Source organism: Phoca vitulina, unplaced genomic scaffold (assembly GCF_004348235.1).
Source record: "Phoca vitulina isolate PV1807 unplaced genomic scaffold, GSC_HSeal_1.0 scaffold54, whole genome shotgun sequence".
Classification (NCBI taxonomy): Eukaryota; Metazoa; Chordata; class Mammalia; order Carnivora; family Phocidae; genus Phoca; species Phoca vitulina.
In genome coordinates this window covers 11,086,577-11,104,742 of record NW_022589757.1, presented here as the reverse complement: position 1 = coordinate 11,104,742, position 18,166 = coordinate 11,086,577, and the positions used below count along the sequence as shown (strand labels likewise).

The 18,166-nt window shown below is 49.9% G+C and overlaps 1 protein-coding gene across 1 annotated transcript; it reads left to right on the top strand.

Moving 5' to 3' along the window:
* Positions 1-3,162: 3,162 nt before the first annotated feature.
* Positions 3,163-16,250, top strand: MYOC (myocilin). The gene is made up of 3 exons (XM_032389342.1): positions 3,163-3,840; positions 13,271-13,396; positions 14,917-16,250. The coding sequence occupies exons 1-3, from the start codon at positions 3,279-3,281 to the stop codon at positions 15,699-15,701; spliced, it is 1,473 nt and encodes a 490-aa protein (XP_032245233.1). The 5' UTR covers positions 3,163-3,278; the 3' UTR covers positions 15,702-16,250.
* Positions 16,251-18,166: the final 1,916 nt, after the last annotated feature.

Genomic DNA, 18,166 nt, shown 5'->3' with positions numbered 1-18,166 from the left:
TTCCACGCCGCCTCCCGCAACAGGCACAAGTCTGCACTTGGCTGACACACCCCATGAGCGTCTTCTTGGCTGCCAGCGGCATCTGAGCTGGAGACTCCCCGGCTCCAGGCTCCAGAAAGGAAATGGCCATGGCACACAGTCTAAGAGCGAATCTGGAGTGGACAGTGTTTCCTCAGAGGGAAAGGGGGGCCCTCGTCCAGGCAAATCCCAGGAGGTGGGGACCGCGGGGAGTAGGGCGCCGGCCTGAGAGGGCGGTGACAGGCAGGGAGGTGAAGAGTGTGAGGAAGCACACCAGATGTTTATTGCTGTTCATGGGGCTGCGAGTTCGCTGTGTCTTCAGTGAGCCCTTTGCTTTTAGGAGAGTAGTTCTATTCGATGAAAGGATGCAGTTTCATAACATCAGCTGTAAAAAGCAAAGGGTGTGCATGAGTTTTCCCTCACCGAAGGCCTTCATTTAATGGGAATATAGGAAGCGAGCTCATTTCCTAGAGTGTCAGTTCCTGGAGGAAGTGACTGGAGTCTTTCATGTATTCTGGGCACTCGGGGGGACTTGGTTTATGCAAGAAGGTGGAAAACCTCAGCATCAGAAGACCTCAGTTTTCTTTCTGGTTCTGTGACCCTGGGAGCGTCCTCTCCTTCTCTGGGCCTGCAAGTGTCCTTGTGGCTCTAGCCCCCCCCACCCCCCCCACCCCCCCCGGAAGGCTTTGAGAGGGAGCCGGGAGGCAGCAGGCAGAGCTCAAGCCGCTGAGGAGCAGTGGGTGGTGATGGGGGGGGTCAGCGAAGGAAGGCAGGGTGTGGGAGCTCCCTCAGTCCTCATCCTGTCAGGCTCCCGGGGGAGAAGGGATGGCGAGCCACAAGGATTGAAGAGAGCTCCGTGAACCCAACAGCCACGTTTTCTCCACCCCGCCCCCCCGCCCCCCACCCCAGCATTTGCCGGGAGCCACAAGGTTGGGAATGACTGGTGGGTAGCTTTCGCCCGGCGTACAAACCCTGGGTTGGACCAAGTGAAAACGCCAGGGATTGTTCAGCCCTTCACCCCCCACTGGCACCCACGGGGCGGGGGGTGGGGGGCTCAACAGCAGCTGCGCTGCCACAGAAGGCCTGCAGCTCAGGGGAGATGGACCGAGAGGGATGGAGCGTGGGCGAGGAAGACGAAGGTGCGCACAGCCCGAGGAACTGAGCGGAATTTCAGATGGGAGCTCCTGGGTTATCCGAGGCAGTGCTGGCCCCCCCACCCCCCCAAAGGAACTCAGTCCAGGGGAAGTCAGAACGCCGGACCCTCTGAGTCCTGTATTCTTCCCTGACAAGCAGGGTAACCCTGAGCAAACTGAAGACAGGAAAATTACTTCCGTTTCTCTTTATCCAGAACTCCTTTCCTTTGTGGAGCCCGCAGCACAGGAACAATCTGAGCTAGTCCTTTTAACAGAAAGAAAACGTTCCTGAGAGTGAAGCCAAACAGATTTGAACCAGTTCTTGCTGACTAGAAGATATTTAACAAAATCATCTTGATACTGTTTATCTGATTTAGGAACTGAGAATAGGACCCTTCAGTCAGCAGGAAACAAACACCCGTTTGTAAATGTCTCAAGTTCAAGTCTAACTTTAGAACCAAATAAGAATAGAATCTTTTAAGCAAAATGTATTTTCCCAAACACGAGATGAGTCCGCCGGGGCACATCTGAAAATATTTACTTCGCAGATATTGAAGTTGTTTTTGGTATCAGACAATATAAATTGCTCAAATGCAAACAGTATTTTAAAAGTTACTGGTGAGGCTATTACATACATTCTGATTTGCACAGACCTTCTCTTGGCATATTTGGTGTTTTTCTTCATTTGTTATTTGTTTGTTTGCTTTCTTTTTAGGTTTATTCATGTAAAGCAGGGATTGTTAAACGAGGCTCCAGAAAGCCCATCAATTTGGATAGGGAAAAAAAAAAGCGTCTTTATTTTCAGCACCTTCTAACTAAATTTTAGGTTTAACATTTCATCCTATATGAAAATAGCCGTAAATCCAAAGCTGTATTAGCAGGCCCTGTGACTTTGTCGCTACCAATAGAAACGACAGACATTTTATGTTACATTATGGTTGGTGCAGATACCATGCAATAAATAGCATTTCCGCTCAGACTACTTGGAAATTAGGCATCCCTCCCCATTTTTAAAGTATTTGAAGATCTTGTTTTTAAAGTGTTAATGAAGATGGGGCACCTGGCTGGCTCGGTGGTAGAGCACGTGACTCTTGACCTCAGGGTCATGAGTTCAAGCCCCATGTTGTGTGGAGCCTACTTTAATAAATTAGTTGATTTAAAGTGTTAATGAAGAAGGGCATGTATAGTTCAAATTTTAAAAGTATTTTGATAATAGTATTTCAATATCATGTGCTTCCTTTGCAGTCCTATATATTTTCTACATTTAAAAACACCTTCCTGAGAAGGGTTCCACAGATTTCATCCATGATGATGAAGGCGCTTTTGCTCACATGCGCACACACACACACACACACGCTCACACACATGGTAAGAACTAGCCTCGAGGCTATCACTGACAAGGGTGCCTGATATGCTGGGACTGGAATTAGAAAGTCCTCCCAAATACAAACCCACACTTGTTTTAAAGCTGGGGCAAGGGAAGAATTCTGCTTCCAACTGCTTCTACAGGATTGCTGTTCCCTGAAGCCTGGTAGCATGTTGCCCCTGTATTCTGGCTGGCTGTTATTTGTCTGTCACTGCCACAGGGACAGAGGGACTATGTCTTAGGAATGTCTGCATCCCTGGTTTCTAGCACAGTCCACGATACAGAAGCAGGTCTCGATAAAGTTTGCAGAGTAAATGGAAATATAAACTAGAAATGAATCCTTGTTGAAATAGACATGCATGTGATCATGTTGGGTGAAGTGGGCCCTGTGTGAACGTGTGTGCACAAAATAGGGTGGGGATATAGGGAATATTGTAGGGATATGGGGTGCATAAAGTGAGACATTCTTTTTGAAAAGAAATTCCAAACAGACTTCTGGAATGTCATATTCTAAGATGTTTTCTGGCCGTGTAAAAACAATTCCCCTGTGCGTGGCCCCGCCCAGCCTCACGTGACCACCTCTTGCTCCCCCCACGCAGGGGTGGCTCCCCAGTGTATATCAAGCTCTGTGCAGCCAAGGCATGAGCCAGCAGGGCCACCCATCTGGAGGCCTCACAGGGTGGGAGAGCTTTCCCAGGGAAGCCTTGCCCAGTCTCTGCACTGAGGGCCTCTGTACCCATCACTGCAGTAGCAGGCCCAAGATGCCAGTTGCCCAGCTGTTACTTCTGGCCTGTCTTGTATGGGGTTTGGAGGCCAGGACGGCCCAGCTCCAGAAGGCCAATGACCCGAGCGGCCGATGCCAGTATACCTTCAGTGTGGCCAGCCCCAGTGAGTCCAGCTGCCCCGAGCAGAGCCAGGCCACGTCAGCCATCCAGGACCTGCAGAGAGACAGCAGTGCCCAGCGGGCAGACCTGGAGTCCACCAAAGCCCGGCTCAGCTCCCTGGAGGGCATCCTCCACCAGTTGGCCTTGGGCCAGGCTGCCGGGCCCTCACAGACCCACGAGGGGCTGCAGAGGGAGCTGGGCACCCTGAGAAGGGAGCGGGAACAGCTGGAGACCAAAACCAGGGAGCTGGAGGTGGCCTACAACAACCTCCTCCGTGACAAGTCAGCTCTGGAAGAAGAGAAGAGGCGACTGGAGGAAGAGAATGCGGATCTGGCCCAGAGGCTGGAAAGCAGAAGCCAGGAGGCAGCGAGGCTGAGAAAGGGCCAGTGTCCCCAGGCCCACAGCTCCTCTCAGGACGTGCCACCAGGCTCCAGGGAAGGTAAGAACGTGGGGTGAAGGGGCCCCCGAGTCCAGAAGGTGACATCGCTCATAGTGACCTGTTATGGGCAGCCCGGGCTTGCCTTTCCTTGCCCTTTCCTCTCTCCCCGAGACCGTCCATCTAGCACGAGACAGACGACTGAAGGAGGGCAAAGCAACCACTCTCACGTATTACTAGTCATTTAGCTCCTGAGAGTTCCATTTGGGCTGGTGGTTCCGAGTTCTTGTGCCTCCCATGATGGCTCCCCCAGTCATAGCAAAGTGCGAAATATAAGGACCAGGTGAGACGTATGTGTATATGATTAGTAGAAAGTTGCCAACTATCCTGCCTAGAAAACTACTCTTTTGTGAATCTTTGGAAATTGTGATTCCTACTTTTTGTTGTTAAAATGACCTCTTTTTATGAGATAACAATAGATTTATGAAACCATGATAGATGGTAGGGTTTTTTTTTTTTTTTTTTTCATGTCATGTCTTGGCAAAATAAAGAGGTGGCAACCCCTTTGTTGGGTTCCTCACTATGTTGTTTGGGAAGTCTTCTTACTCTTTGCCCAATCGGAGAACCTCTGCTTTCAAGTCCCCAGGCCACTCTTTGAGGTGGCTCTTTCTAACTGAGACGCTCTTCCATTCATCCTGGTCCCTGCTCGAAGGTGAGTCCGTGCATGCGCACTGTGAGAGGGGGCACTCTCTCTCCATTATTCGGGAGGATGGTATTTGTGTCACTTTTTGTGAAATTGTGCTCCCAGATATTCCCTGTTTCATAATTAGTTTTCTGATCAGGAAGAAACAAGTGAGCAAATCTGAACGCAGGACAGTTAGTCCAGACTCTTCAGAGACGTCAACATCATGAAAGAAAGACAAGGGGGTGGGGCTTGTTCTAGATTGTAGAAGGCTAAGGAGAAGTGGTGGCCAAATGCAGTGCCTGGCTTTGGATTGGGTCTTACATCCAGGGGAGAAGAGCCACAGGGACAGGTTTGGAATCATTGAGGAAATTTGAAGATAGACCACCTCTTAGGTCCTATTATTGATTAATGCTCAGTTTCTTGGCTGAGAGATGATATCGTGGTTATGAAGCATATCCTTCTTCTAAGGAGACACAGACTCAAGTATTAGGGGGTAAGTTGTCAGAATGGCTGCAATTTACTTTCAAATGGTTCAACAAAGACTATAAATGTATCAAGAGTGACAGAAACAAAGGAAAAACAAATGTGGCAAAATATTAACAAATGGTGAATCTCAGTGATGAGCACACGGTGGGGGGGGTGCTTTATTGTATGATTCTTTCAACTTTTCAAATGGTTTGGAAATCTTCAAAATAAAATGATTATTTTTTTAAAAGGGCTTTCTAGGGACACCTGGGTGGCTCAAATTGTTAAGCATCCGGCTCTTGACCTCAGCTCAGGTCTTGATCTTAGGGTCATGAGTTCAAGCTCCACGTAGGGCTCTGTGCTGGGCATGGAGCCTACTTTAAAAAAAAAAAAAAAAAAGGCTTTCTACCTGAGAGGCAAAGTCTGCATGTAAATGAGGCTGAAAAAACCCAAGAGTCCATGCCAGGGTATGACCTTGGACAAGTCACTTAACCTCTGCACCTTGGTTTCTTACCTGTTATGTGGTAATGAAAATTCCTCCTGTGAGTGATTTTTGTGGGGTTCAAATGAAATAACTCTTAAGTGTAAAGGATTTTTAAAAATCCTGTATTTCTATAGTTGGAAGAGACTCGATTCTAAATTTTACAACAAAGAAAAATAAGGTCTGAAGACACCAAAGGCCCCGGGAGGCACAATGATCGGTGGTGGCACGAAGATTTGTTGAACCTGAGTCTCTGAGCACAGATAAAAGAATCAGTATTAATAGAAACACAATGAAGCATTACTTATTTCAGACTGTTAAGTGATGGAGTCATATTCTCAACAAAAACCTGTGTGTGTATGTGTGTGTGTGTGTGTGAAAACAGAGGCAACGTTTTGGTTTTTTTATTGTCCTGTGGTCATTTAACAAGACTTAGGGAATTTATTAGATGTGTTTTCTAATTTTACATTTCTTTTTCTTCTTTCCAGCTGCTCTACTTTTGAAATAAGGACAACAGCCCCTTAGAGTGAACTCCAAGCTTGGAAAGTCTTTTTAGCAATTTTTTTTTTCCATGAGGAGGAATTACATTAGCCCAGGAATATAGAGCTGCAGAGCCTCTGAGCCACTGGCTCGTTTTGTGCAGATGTGGAAACTGAGGCCCAGAGCTGGTCTGTGGCCACCTAGTCAGCTAGTGGCAGAGCCAGAACCGAATTCTAATTCAGTCCCTCCCACCTGAGGTCCAGTGGCCCTTCAGGACCTTGAAGTGACCTCTAGTTTATAGAACCTAAAGATAAAAGACAGGAAGTTTACCTTTATTTTACTATTATTATTATTATTATTATTATTATTAAAGATTTATTTTAAATAATCTCTACACCCAACGTGGGGCTCGAACTCACAACCCTGAGATCAAGAGTCACGTGCTCCACCAGCTGAGCCAGCCAGGCGCTCCAGGAAGGTTACATTTAAACATCAGGGAAAGAAATGTTTGGAACAAAAGATGGGCTTCAAGGTCCTAGATCTGAGGGTAAAGGGCTTTCTGGGAGACTGGAATTTAAGTGTGGGTGTGCTTCATGTAGGGGCAGCAAGAGCTGGGGGGCTGGGGGTGGAGGGAAGGGCTTAGTGAGGCTGCCTCCAGCCGAGGGAGGCCACAGAAGGTGGACTTTTTCTCACTCTGCCTGTCATTCAAACTGTCACCACCGCTGTCTTTATCATGTAATTGTTACCTAGAAAAAGGTCTCCTTAGAAACACAGAAATCACTTGTTGACGTGTGTGTGTGTGTGTGTGTGTGTGTACATGTGAGAGAATTGAGATAGTATATATATATATATATATATATATATACACACACACACATATATAATTTTGTAGTAATTGCTTTGTAGCAAAATGTCTGGAAACCTATTAAGCCCATGGGGCACCTGGGTGGCCCAGTCGTTAAGAGTCTGCCTTTGGCTCAGGTCATGATCCCGGGGTCCTGGGATCGAGCCCTGCATCGGGCTCCCTGCTTGGCGGGAAGCCTGCTCTCCCTCTCCCACTCCCCCTGCTTGTGTTCCCTCTCTTGCTGTCTCTCTCTGTCAAATAAATAAATAAAATCTTAAAAAAAAAACAACCTATTAAGCCCAAAGTAGAAAAATACAGATTACCAGATGATCTATCAGAGTTGGTTATCAGTGTCACAAGAGAAGCCCGTCTTTCCCTTTATCTGACCTCTACTTCAGATTAGTCCTCCTAGAGAACAGAGCCTGGGATGGGGGCTTGTGTGCAGTGGTATATGTGGGCAGGGAGCAGAAGCCAGGTTAGGGGAGAGTGAGTCAGGGAAGGAAGGGGAGCCAATAAGGAGTGGGGGGCATTCTCCAGTGGAGCCCCACAGTGGGTGGTGGAGGCTTGAGCCCACCACACCCTTCTGGGGAGCTGTGTAAAATGCAGCGGAGGAAGGAAGCATTCATACGTGCATCCGATACTCTGCTGGCCCAGGATCATCGCGCCAGAGGGTATATCCCACTTCCAGTTTGCGCAGATGTGGGCACCAGGCTGGCTCTTGCAGAGAGCGAGAGAAGCCGGGGCAGGGCAGCTGAGGCAGGGTCCTGGCAGGGGACATTGGCACAAGGCAGGTGGCCACACAATGACTGGGAAAAGGTGGGCAGGATATGAAGGAAGAGCACCAGAGGTGTTCAGTGCAAGTGCTGCAGATAATAATCTCTTGTGAGGGTTGCTATGCAGATTAGAAGTGCCTGCACAGGGTGGGCATGCAGTAAGTGGATCATAACTCTGAAGGGTTTCTTTTGCTTGAGCTGCGCTACTGTTTTAAAACATCATTTAATGATTAAAACATCAACACGTACATAACATTTTTGTAACACACATATTGATCCAAGAGACAGTACCCGGAGCAACACCCAGGACGTTAGTCTGCTAGCTAATCTTCGCTTTCCTGGGGAGTTTCTAGGCTAAGCTCTCTAGAATGTGTCTGCAAAGCAGAGGTAAGGGAGATAGGGCAGAGCATGCAGAAAATTTCCAAAATTTTATAAGAGACATGAACTTTTCAACCACAGAAGGACTGAGTCTTAATAGAAACAAATAAAAGCTCTAAAAATATTTAGCTATTGGGTACAATACAGTCCGTAATATTTTCATAACCTCTTTTTGTTTTCACACCACAGAGTGAAATATGAGTGATTTTTAAACATTCCAGAGAAATTTTAATTTTGACACATTTTTATTGAGGACGTTTCATGTATAGTTTGAGCTAAGAATACTGAGGCGAGTAACTTGGCCGAAGTCACACACCTGGTACAGGGCAGGCCGACCTGGAAAGCTATGACTTGGGGCCCGATCCAGGCTCGTTCACACAACTGCTTCCCAGCCTTTGGGCTGTGTGCATCCTCTCCCACAGGCTTCTGTCATGCCAGACAGCTCTGACCATTGCCAGGTGCTCCTGGCCCGCACAACCAAGAAGCAGCCAGCGGACTTGTCATCCACCCATCCCATCTGCCAACTGAGAAAGGGCCGTGCAGTGATTCCGAAAGCCATTCCCTGACAGTATGTTTCACTGTGGTTCTTGTTTACTCCAAAGACGGCACATGAGGTGTGCTTCCAGCAACCGCGAAGAAAGGCGGTGGGGGTGAGGCAGGGAGAGGGAGAGGAAAAGGGAGAGGCAGAGGCAGAGAGGAAGAGACCGGGAGAGGGAGGAAGAAAAGGACCCCTGTGCAGAGCCGCGAGGGCCTCGGTGGCCCCAGGCAAGGAACTCTGCACCAGCCAGGCACCTGGCCCCTCCCCTTTGGCGGCTGGTCCCCGGGGGCACGGCCTGGGAGCTGTGTGCGCACGCGCAGCAGTGCGCCGGAATCCGAGCTCCGCTCCAGGAGTGGGTCACCCCCCAAAGTTCTGAGGCGCAAGTTGGAGGCTGTTGGGAAGCCTCAGGTAGCCGTCTGCGCCCAGTCAGGAGACAGAATCCACACGGCAAGTTAAGTCTTGTAAGTTATATATTAAAAATATAAAGAATGGAGTACGATGAAAGAGCAACTATGAGATATAAGTAAACTCCACACGGCACCCCAGGGCCGAGGGAAGGTCCCAGAGGAAGGACAAACTTGGAAGGGGGTCAGGCCTCACGGAGGAAGGGGAGGTGCAGCCCAGCGGAGAGCGGAGAAGCTGGAGAGCTTCTCCAGGCTGGAGCTGGAACGGCCACCTCCCGAGGGCGACCGGCAGCCTGCGGCGTGGACACAGTGGAGGCAGGGACAGGCTGCGCGAGGGGGGCCTGCAGGGGAGGCCGGCTGAGCACGGGGTCCCTGTGCAGGGACTCTGGGTTCCGTGTTGACAGGGCTGTGGAAAGGTTATGGCCAGGCTGTGGCTGCAAGGTCACAGAGGAACCACGTCTTGGACCCGTGGCTGGGGCAGGGCTCCACCCGATGTCCTCGCGCTCACACTGCCAACCCAGTCCCCGGGGGCTACTGCCGCGGACCGTCCTCCCACAGTGTCCCTCCAGCGCCCTCTACCGAGAAAGCTTGACATCGTGCCCACTTTACAGGAGAAATCCTTGTTTTTCGGAAAGCATCTAGGGAAGGATGCATTTGGCACCAAGGGGCAATTAATTTATAACTGACAAACTTCCCCCACCACAGGTTGGAAAGTTTTGCAACTGCCATGGCCTTGGCAGACTTGGCTCAAGTCCTAGTCCCACCACTAACTAACTGTGTGACCTTAGGCAAGTTACTTAACCTCTCTGAGCCTGTTTCCTCTTTGGCAAAATGAAGATAGTATCGTCCACGTCAGGACTGTTATGTGGAATAGAGGTGATAAGCACAGGACCTGAATCATAGGAGGCACTAATAATTAAATTAGTGGCAGACTGCAGTCCTAAAGCCTTTTTCTATTTCTTTAAAAGTTGTGAAGGTATCAGATCACATAAATAGTTTCTATGAAACTGCTTTGAAATGTGGAAAGAGCCATAAGTACCTGCTAATCGTGTCTTTTCACAAAGGATCTGTTTTCAGTACTTCAATATTTTAGTGATCTTCAGGGAAGTCACCCCGGAAAATGCTGATCTGGGTTTGTTTTCCCCACTTTCTTTATCCCCTCTGTGGCTAAAGTGGGCATTTTTCTTAATTTTCTTCTCATTGATTTGCAGGTGTGTACCCTGACTTTTCTCAGTATGTATCTATTTCTCAGTAAGTCACTAAGCTCCATGATCATCCTAGCCACAGTCACAGAATAAAATAATGTGCATCAGGTGCACAGAAGAAGGAGCTGGTACAGGCGAGGCCCTTGTATGGCAACTGTGGGTCCTGGAGCTGAAGGGCAGGGAACTGGGCTGGGGCAAGGGAATCCTCTAGAAGTTTTGTAGAAATGCCACTGCAGTATTTCTCACCTCACATTGCCTAAAACTTGCTCCGATATCCTGAGAATTAATTGAAACAATTAAAGCAGTTTGAATTATTCGGAGGAAAGGTACCAAGGAAAAGAAACAGCTCACCTCAGGGAGTTTACTCAATGACCTGCTTTTGAGAACTTGCCCTGCCAGGTGTTGCCACGTATTTGAGCCTCTGCTCAGTGTGGGAGCCTGGGCAGGCAAGGCAGGAGTGGGTTGCTCCTGATAGCCAGGGGTCGAGGCTCTGTCATTATGTTTTAGGCCTAAGACAAGGCATGGAGACGGGAGAGGCAGACGGAGAGGGTGAAGGCCTGCACTCCAGGAAGCTGGGATGGTTACAAACAGCTCTGCTCGCCCCTTATAGGGGAAGGGAGTCCCTCACTCTTAACGTTTTCCTGGCAGCACGGAAGAGCAGGGAACCTCGGGCACCCTGCCTCTGCCATGCTGACCACCAGTCAGCACCAATTCCCGGGAGAGGAGGACGGTGGCTCGTGAGGGTCCTCAGTTGGTCTAGGGAACCTCCATCTGACCTAGTGAATCAGCCTCTGCCCTGGGTACCTACCCCCTTAGGTCGAGGCAATCTTCAGAGTGAGGAGCAGAGGAGTCTCCTCCACAGATTTTCAGGCAGACAGAAGGAGATTCAGGGAACCAAATGAATTTCCTAGGACCCTCCACGAGCCATTTGAATTGTCCAAGGGGTCCTTATTCCCAAAGCAGCCTAGAATGAACCCACGTTACTCCTCAGCGAGAGGACTTTGCCAGACCATGAACTCCTCAAGGGGACCATGGACCGACTGTAATTATTCACCGTGTATGTCCACACCTTGCACAACTTTGCACCGGGGCTGGCTATTTAGATGGGTGGACAGCTCCCCAAGGCTGGGGAGACTGAAGACGTGCCATGTCCCTGGAGGTATTCCTGATCGCCCCTGGCGTTTGGGGCACACATCTAGAATGTCCTCAGTTGGTTACACATTTGGCTTAAGGGTCTTGACTGCTCATGCAGCCCACTCGGGACTGAGGGACATACCAGGGTGGGAGGAGGCACTCCCTCCAGGCCTGTCACTCCTGGGGAGGCCAGTTAACACCGGGCAGAGAGTGCTGCAGCGGGCAGCCCCACGCAAGCCTGAGAGCTTCTTAGCTGGATAGGAAATGTTCTCTACCTCCTTCTAGTACTGTGCATTGAAGCTAAATACCGGCAACTATAAGAGGTACCTGAGTCCAGACATGTGAAAATGTGAAAAAATGTGTGTGCCTTAAAATTGATGACATGTGTGTAGCTGGAGGGGTTCAGTGTTCCATTGTCAGCTTCTGTGCCTGCGAGGTTAAATTTAGCAAAGTGAAGCAAACACGTGATAGGAGACAGAATGTCTTCCTCACCTTCTCGGCTGTGCAGGAGCCCAGCCCCAGGCACTGACTGCCCTCGGGGACCGTGACACAGGAATCCTGAGTGGGGAGCCAGGTCACTCAAGGGGCAGAGAGCTGACTGAGATGGCCAGCAAGAGAAAAGGCCAATGTTTCAAGCATATCTTTTTATTCTGAGGCTTTGACGCCTGGGCCTCGCAGGGTTAGCTGATTCCTGGAGATCCTGTATGACTCACCTGCCAGCACGCCTTTCACATGCACACCCACCGACCCATAGCCCACGCCCCGCCTGGCTTCCACGCCCACGCCCCGCCTCCACGCCCCGCCCCACTTCCACGCCCCGCCTCCACGCCCCGCCTCCGTGGGCTCTGGCTCTCACACTCAAGGCCACTGTCCACCTGCCTGCATCACCTCAGAGCCGGGGACCAACTAGGGACAGCCCCATGCCCCAGAGCCTGCTGAAATTATTCATATTAGCCAATCCTAAGCCTGCTTACCCGGCCTCACCCGTTCCTTCCCACAGGAAAAACAATAAAGGTTCTTGCCCATGTTTCCCCTCCTGCCTGAGTGACCCTGGTGCTGCCCCATGTGGCCCCTATGGCGTGGGTGTCCTTGGGAGTAGTGAGTATAACAGACTATCTTCTCATTAGCTGTCAACTCCTGATCTGTTGGCCTCATCATACCTGAATCATAAACCTACATTTTAAAACAGCTAAGCCTGTTCCTCGTGGCTTTTGCTTTTTCCTTGTATTCAAGGACTCTTGTATAAGCCTAATCCTAAACCGAAGTAGCGAAGTGTGACAAAGTGTGGTAACTTCATGTCTAACCGGTGTCCTCCACACCCCTTCCCTCAACGTGCGCAACCCCCACCCTAGCCCGCGAATTCTTGTAGGAATTCCGCACACTCTGTCCTTGTCCAAAACTGGTCTCAGAAAGGGATCTGACAGAGTATTTCAGTTGAGCATGTAAAGCTGAATATGTTACCTCTCACAGGAACATTTGCATCATGACAGGGGAAAGAACCTTATGTCATGCAGGGAATCGTTAATTGCTGAATTTCGGGCATCCCGAAGATGGTGAAGACCTTCTCAATATCCCTGAATCACACCTCACCTGCTCATAAATTAGGGAATTATTTTAATTGTGTACAAGTTTACTTTATTTTATTTTGAATACCCTATTCTGTGCAAGGCACATCGCTATGCAATTTATTATTTGTGAGCTTTTTGTTATGGGAATTTTTCAAACATTCACAAAAGTAGAGAGAACAACAAGAACCCCAGTGTACCCATCACCAAGTTCCAACAGTTGTCCGCCAAATCCGATCTTGTTTTATCTCCACCCCAATGCTACATATTTATTATCTTTTTAAAAAATCTTTTTTTAAAGTTTTATTTGTTTAGGTTATCTCTACACCCATCTACACCCAACATGGGGCTTGAACTCACGACCCCAAGATCAAGAGTCACATGCTCTTCTGACTGAGCCAGCCAGACCCCTACATATTTATTGTCTTAAAACAAATCTCAAACCATCATATCTTTGGAAGTCTATTTAAATACCATCCTCAGCATAGTCCTTGGGCCATTTTTCCTCATACTACAAGTTTGTCTCTTTCTTTTAATATAGTTTCTAAATGGAATGTGGAGACCATGAACTTCCAGGAACTAAAGTCAGAGTTAACTGAGGTTCCTGCTTCCCGAATCCTGAAGGAGAGTCCATCTGGCCATCCCGAGAATGAGGAGGGAGACCCTGGTATGAAGTTAAATTTCTTCCCTTTTGTACACACATGGTCTTTATCTGTGACTGTTCTGTGTTCAGAGTTGGTCAGCCGACTTTGCGGGGAGGGCAGACCACTGGTCAGCCCTGGCAGCGAGGCAGGGAAGGGGGAGAGGAAGAGCCCCTCTCTGCTCCCTTTCCAGAGCACGCGGGCAGGATGTCGGCCTTTCCTAGCAAAGCCCTGTATCTCACTCACCACCCACTTGGGGATGGTGGGCTCAGCTGGGCTGCACTGGGGGAAGAGGAGAGATAGGTTTATTTCACCCACTTGATTGCCACATAGAAATTCATTACATTTTTTAGTAGATCCTTCATATCTTTCTTTATCTTAGGGCCGGATGGATGCACCATCTCAGCACATAGCACATACTCAGAAAAGGTATCTTTTCTGAACTTGGGTACTGAGGAAAAGTACAGGTGCCCCTCTCCAAAGTGTTCCCTGAAAGCCAGACTTAAGGCAGGCTGTGGTTTTCAGAAACTGACTATCCATGTTATTAACAATTATTCCCAGCTGAAGATCATGCATGTGATGGGGACGTTTTGAAGTCTTCAAAATACAATTCCCTGAGACATGAGCAGCAAAGACTCCCCATCTTCTAAAGGAAAGTGAAGGAAAAAAAAAAAAAAAAGCACAGAGATCTGTTGTGTTTATTTCAGCTAAATCTAAATTTTCAACCATCTCTTCATTACATTTTAAAAATTATGTTCGGGTTTTATTGTATTAAAATGGTGCCTTTATGTGGCCCATCAGTTTGGGCTTGAAGAACTTTGTTTTACAGAGTTTCTTATAATGACTAGATTTTTGTTTCATTTTTATTTTTTAAAGATTTTATTTATTTATTTGAGAGAGAGAGGGAGAGCACGCACAAGAAGGGGAGGGGAGGAAGGGGCAGAAGGAGAAGGAGAAGCAGACTCCCTGCTGAGGAAGGAGCCCAACTCGGGGCTCGATCCCAGAGTTCTGAGATCATGACCTGAGCGGAAGGCAGACACCTAACCGACTGAGCCACCCAGGTGCCCCTGTTTCATTTTAAAAAATGAAGTAAATCAGACATGAAAGTCATAAAAAGTAGTATAATGGACACCTGTGAGTTCCTGCCTGGCTTCAATCAAATATTAGAAATACAGTTTGAAGCCCTCTGTGCAGCCTTCCTCTTTACAACTGATACTGAAAAGGGGAAGTTCAATTCATATGACATTTTGATCACATAATACTTCCTGGGCATTTACTCTCTACCAAGTACATAACATGTATAATTCCATTTAACATTTACAACATCCCTACTACCCCAGAACACTGTCCCCTCTACCAATGACCAAGCCAAGGTCGAGGGGGCTGAGGGACCTGAACGTCACCCAGTCAGCGGAGGGCAGAGCCTGACCTTAACCCCAGACGCTCCGTCTCCGGGGTTCTGGCTTTCGCCGGCTCTGCCACGCGGCCACGGGGCGGAAAGATGGTGGAAAGCATTCTGGGTTATGCGTGTCTTTAATTCCCCCAGGATGCGGAGAACTGGTTTGGGTAGGAGAGCCGCTCACCCTGAGGAGAGCTGAAACGATCGCGGGCAAGTACGGCGTGTGGATGAGAGACCCGGAGCCCGCCTCCCCGCACACCCCGGAGACCACGTGGAGAATCGACACGGTGGGCACGGACATCCGGCAGGTGTTCGAGTACGACCGCGTCCTGCAGTTCCTGCAGGGCTACCCGTCCAAGGTGCACGTGCTGCCGCGGCCGCTGGAGAGCACGGGCGCCGTGGTCTACCGGGGCAGCCTCTACTTCCAGGGCGCCGAGTCCAGAACGCTGGTGCGCTACGAGCTGACCACCGAGGCCGTGAAGGCTGAGAAGGAGCTGCCCGGGGCCGGCTACCACGGGCAGTTCCCCTATTCGTGGGGCGGCTACACGGACATCGACCTAGCTGTGGACGAGACGGGCCTCTGGGTCATCTACAGCACGCAGGGGGCCAAAGGCGCCATCGTCCTCTCCAGACTGAACCCAGAGAGTCTGGCCCTTGAGCAGACCTGGGAGACTAACATCCGCAAGCAGTCAGTGGCCAACGCCTTCCTCATCTGCGGCCGCCTGTACACCGTCAGCAGCTACTCGTCGCCGGATGCCACGGTCAACTTCGCCTACGACACGGCCACGGGGCGCAGCAAGGCCCTGAGCGTCCCCTTCAAGAACCGCTACAAGTACAGCAGCATGGTGGACTACAACCCCCTGGAGAAGAAGCTCTTCGCCTGGGACAACTTCAACATGGTCACCTACGACATCAGGCTCTCCAAGATGTGAAAAGCCTCTGGCATCAGGAAAGGCGGCAGGACACGATGGTTAGGGCTCCTGGGGGCAGAGCCTGCCCGCCAAAGCCCCTGCAGCTCTTCTCTGCTTTCTCAGCTTTCATTATTCACCCAGAAGAATGTGCGTGGTCCCCAGGTCTGCCGGTGTGGGACTAGCAGTCGGGGGGGTTAGACGGTGTCACAGTCGATGGGCTCGTCCTCGGTCAGCTCTTAAAGGGCTGTGTAAACGAAATAGTGCAAGTTCTGTGGTGAGTTGGGGCCAAAGTTATAAGGCATAGTAGTCTCTTCATGGAAACCACAAGGCTTTTTATGAAAGGCCCTCACTGGCTCAAAATGTGTGGAAAAGAGCTCGGGCAAAACAGCTTGCCCCACATGGCACCCAGGGTCGTCCCCGCATGCTGGGGACATGGTTACCCCACGCCACAGTTAGAAGAAGAGGAGCAGCTCCTGTGGCCACCGTCTGTATGGTGGGCTTCAAATGCTTTACGTAGCATCCAATGGGGCATAGCCTTTGCCCTGTGAAATAAAGCCATCTTACATACTATCCTCCTTGAACTTTGTGGGCTCCTTTGCTTACGAGAAGAGTATTGATTCCAGCCATCAGATAATTCCTTTTGGTTGGGAGCTGTGATTGCAGGATGCTAACAGTGTGGGGTGTGTGTGTGTGTGTGTGTGTGTGTGTGTGTGTGTGACTGAGAGGCCTGTGCCCAGTTTTGCGGTGCTGCCCAGGACGACCCCAGGCCAAGAGTGGAACCCACCCCTCCACATCCCCAACTCCTGGTGCTCTTGGTTCTTCCCAAACCATCTCATCTTTCCCCAACTCACCCTCTCTTCACCCTGGCTGCGTGTTGGTTCTTTCTGGTTGTCCTGGGCTTGAGTTCCATAAACTACAACCCCAGGTGAGCAGACCTGACCCCATTGGTTTTTAGTAACTGGACTTGCTATCTTGAGGTGCCACCATTCCTAGCAGGAGAACACTTTGTCTTGCCAATTCAGCTTGGACTCTGTCCCATGAGCATGTTTTCAGTCCGTTCAGGTTTCTCCTCTTCCCCGGGCTCCTCCAGGTGGCATCTGTGCTCGAGAAAAGCCAGGGCCCTCGGGTGAGGAGAGAGAGGTGTCCAGGCCTGAGATTCTTCCCACACCTGGTCTCAGTCAGCAGTGCAGCCTCCAGCATTTGCTGCTGACACGCTCGTCTCCGCGTCCGGTTCCGGCTCGGGTGACTTCTGCGTCCTGGAGGCCAGCTCCAGCAGGCTGCTGCTTTTCCCTAGCCTGGTCTGTGTGCCCTCAGGAGCTCGCGTACACCACAGGAAACTCGGGGTGCTCAGGCCTTCTCTCCTAGATCGGTCTCGGGTCCCTTCCACTCCTCTGCTGCTGTGGGGGCCACTTCCCTTAGAACCTCACCCCCTACACAGGGTTCACCTGGAAGCAAGAACAAGTAGCTTCTGCCTTCTCATGCCCCAAACCTTTTGCGACACGAAGGCCTGACAAGAATTCTCTAGAATCTAAGCTCTCTTTTCCTCTCCTTTTTCCTGGCTTCCCCCAGACTTCATGCAGACCGCAGGGAGGCCACAGTCGAGCCCTTTTCCTGTTTTCTTCTCAAACCTTGTTCACAGGACCAGGGCTCAGTGTTTTGATTTCCAAGAGAACCAGCACTTCCACCTCAAAACCTTGACTTTAAAGCCAAATCTCTGTATCATGAGTTCTAAAAAGTGTACTTTGGAAAGCAAAACCCAGAACATAACGTTTCTTCCCCCCTGAGAGTCAATCCTCATAGAGGCTATGTGTGCCAAGCGTGAGCCTGAAGAGGCTGAGATGTCTCTCCACAGGCGTATTCGTCTGCTCAGGCCACCATAACAAAGGGCATGGATGGGGTGGCTAAAACAACAGAAATTTATTCTCTCGCAGTTCTGGAGGCTACAGGTCTGAGATCGAGGTGTCAGCAGGGTTGTGTCTTCTGAGTCCTCCCTTCTTGGCTTGTAGAAGGCTGCCTTCTCCCTGAGTCTCCACACGGTCCTCCTTCTGTGTGCGTCTGTGCCCTAATTTCCTCTTTTTTAAGAACAGCAGTCAAATTGGAATAGGGCCTACCCCCAGTGACACAATTTTACTGCGATTACCTCTTTAAAGGTCTTATCTCCAAAGACGGTCACCTTCCGAGGTACTAGAGGTTAAAACTTCGACATACGAATCTGGGTTGGGGGGACGCCATTCAGTCCATACCAGCTGGATATCACCGTTGCACCCCACTGATAGCAGGCTTTTAAAGACTAGAAGCCCCAGAAGTAGGAATGCATAAGCTCATTCACCGTTCTGAGCACCTGTAGCTATCAGGTGTTCGAATGAGAAGTGGAAGATGAGGAGACAGCTTTGGGTGAGGAGGCAGGCCGTCACAGCTCATAAGCGGGTGAGGCGAATCCTCACACAGACCAGCCCATGGCTCCTTTTCTTTCCCTCTGTCAGCTT

Bases quoted from the DNA above. Each gene is read 5' to 3' on its own strand.
- MYOC (XM_032389342.1), top strand. From the start codon at position 3,279: ATGCCAGTTGCCCAGCTGTTACTTCTGGCCTGTCTTGTATGGGGTTTG. The intron at 3,841-13,270 runs GTAAGAACGTGG...CTTTTAATATAG, and splicing joins GCCACCAGGCTCCAGGGAAG to TTTCTAAATGGAATGTGGAG. The intron at 13,397-14,916 runs GTATGAAGTTAA...TAATTCCCCCAG, and splicing joins GAATGAGGAGGGAGACCCTG to GATGCGGAGAACTGGTTTGG.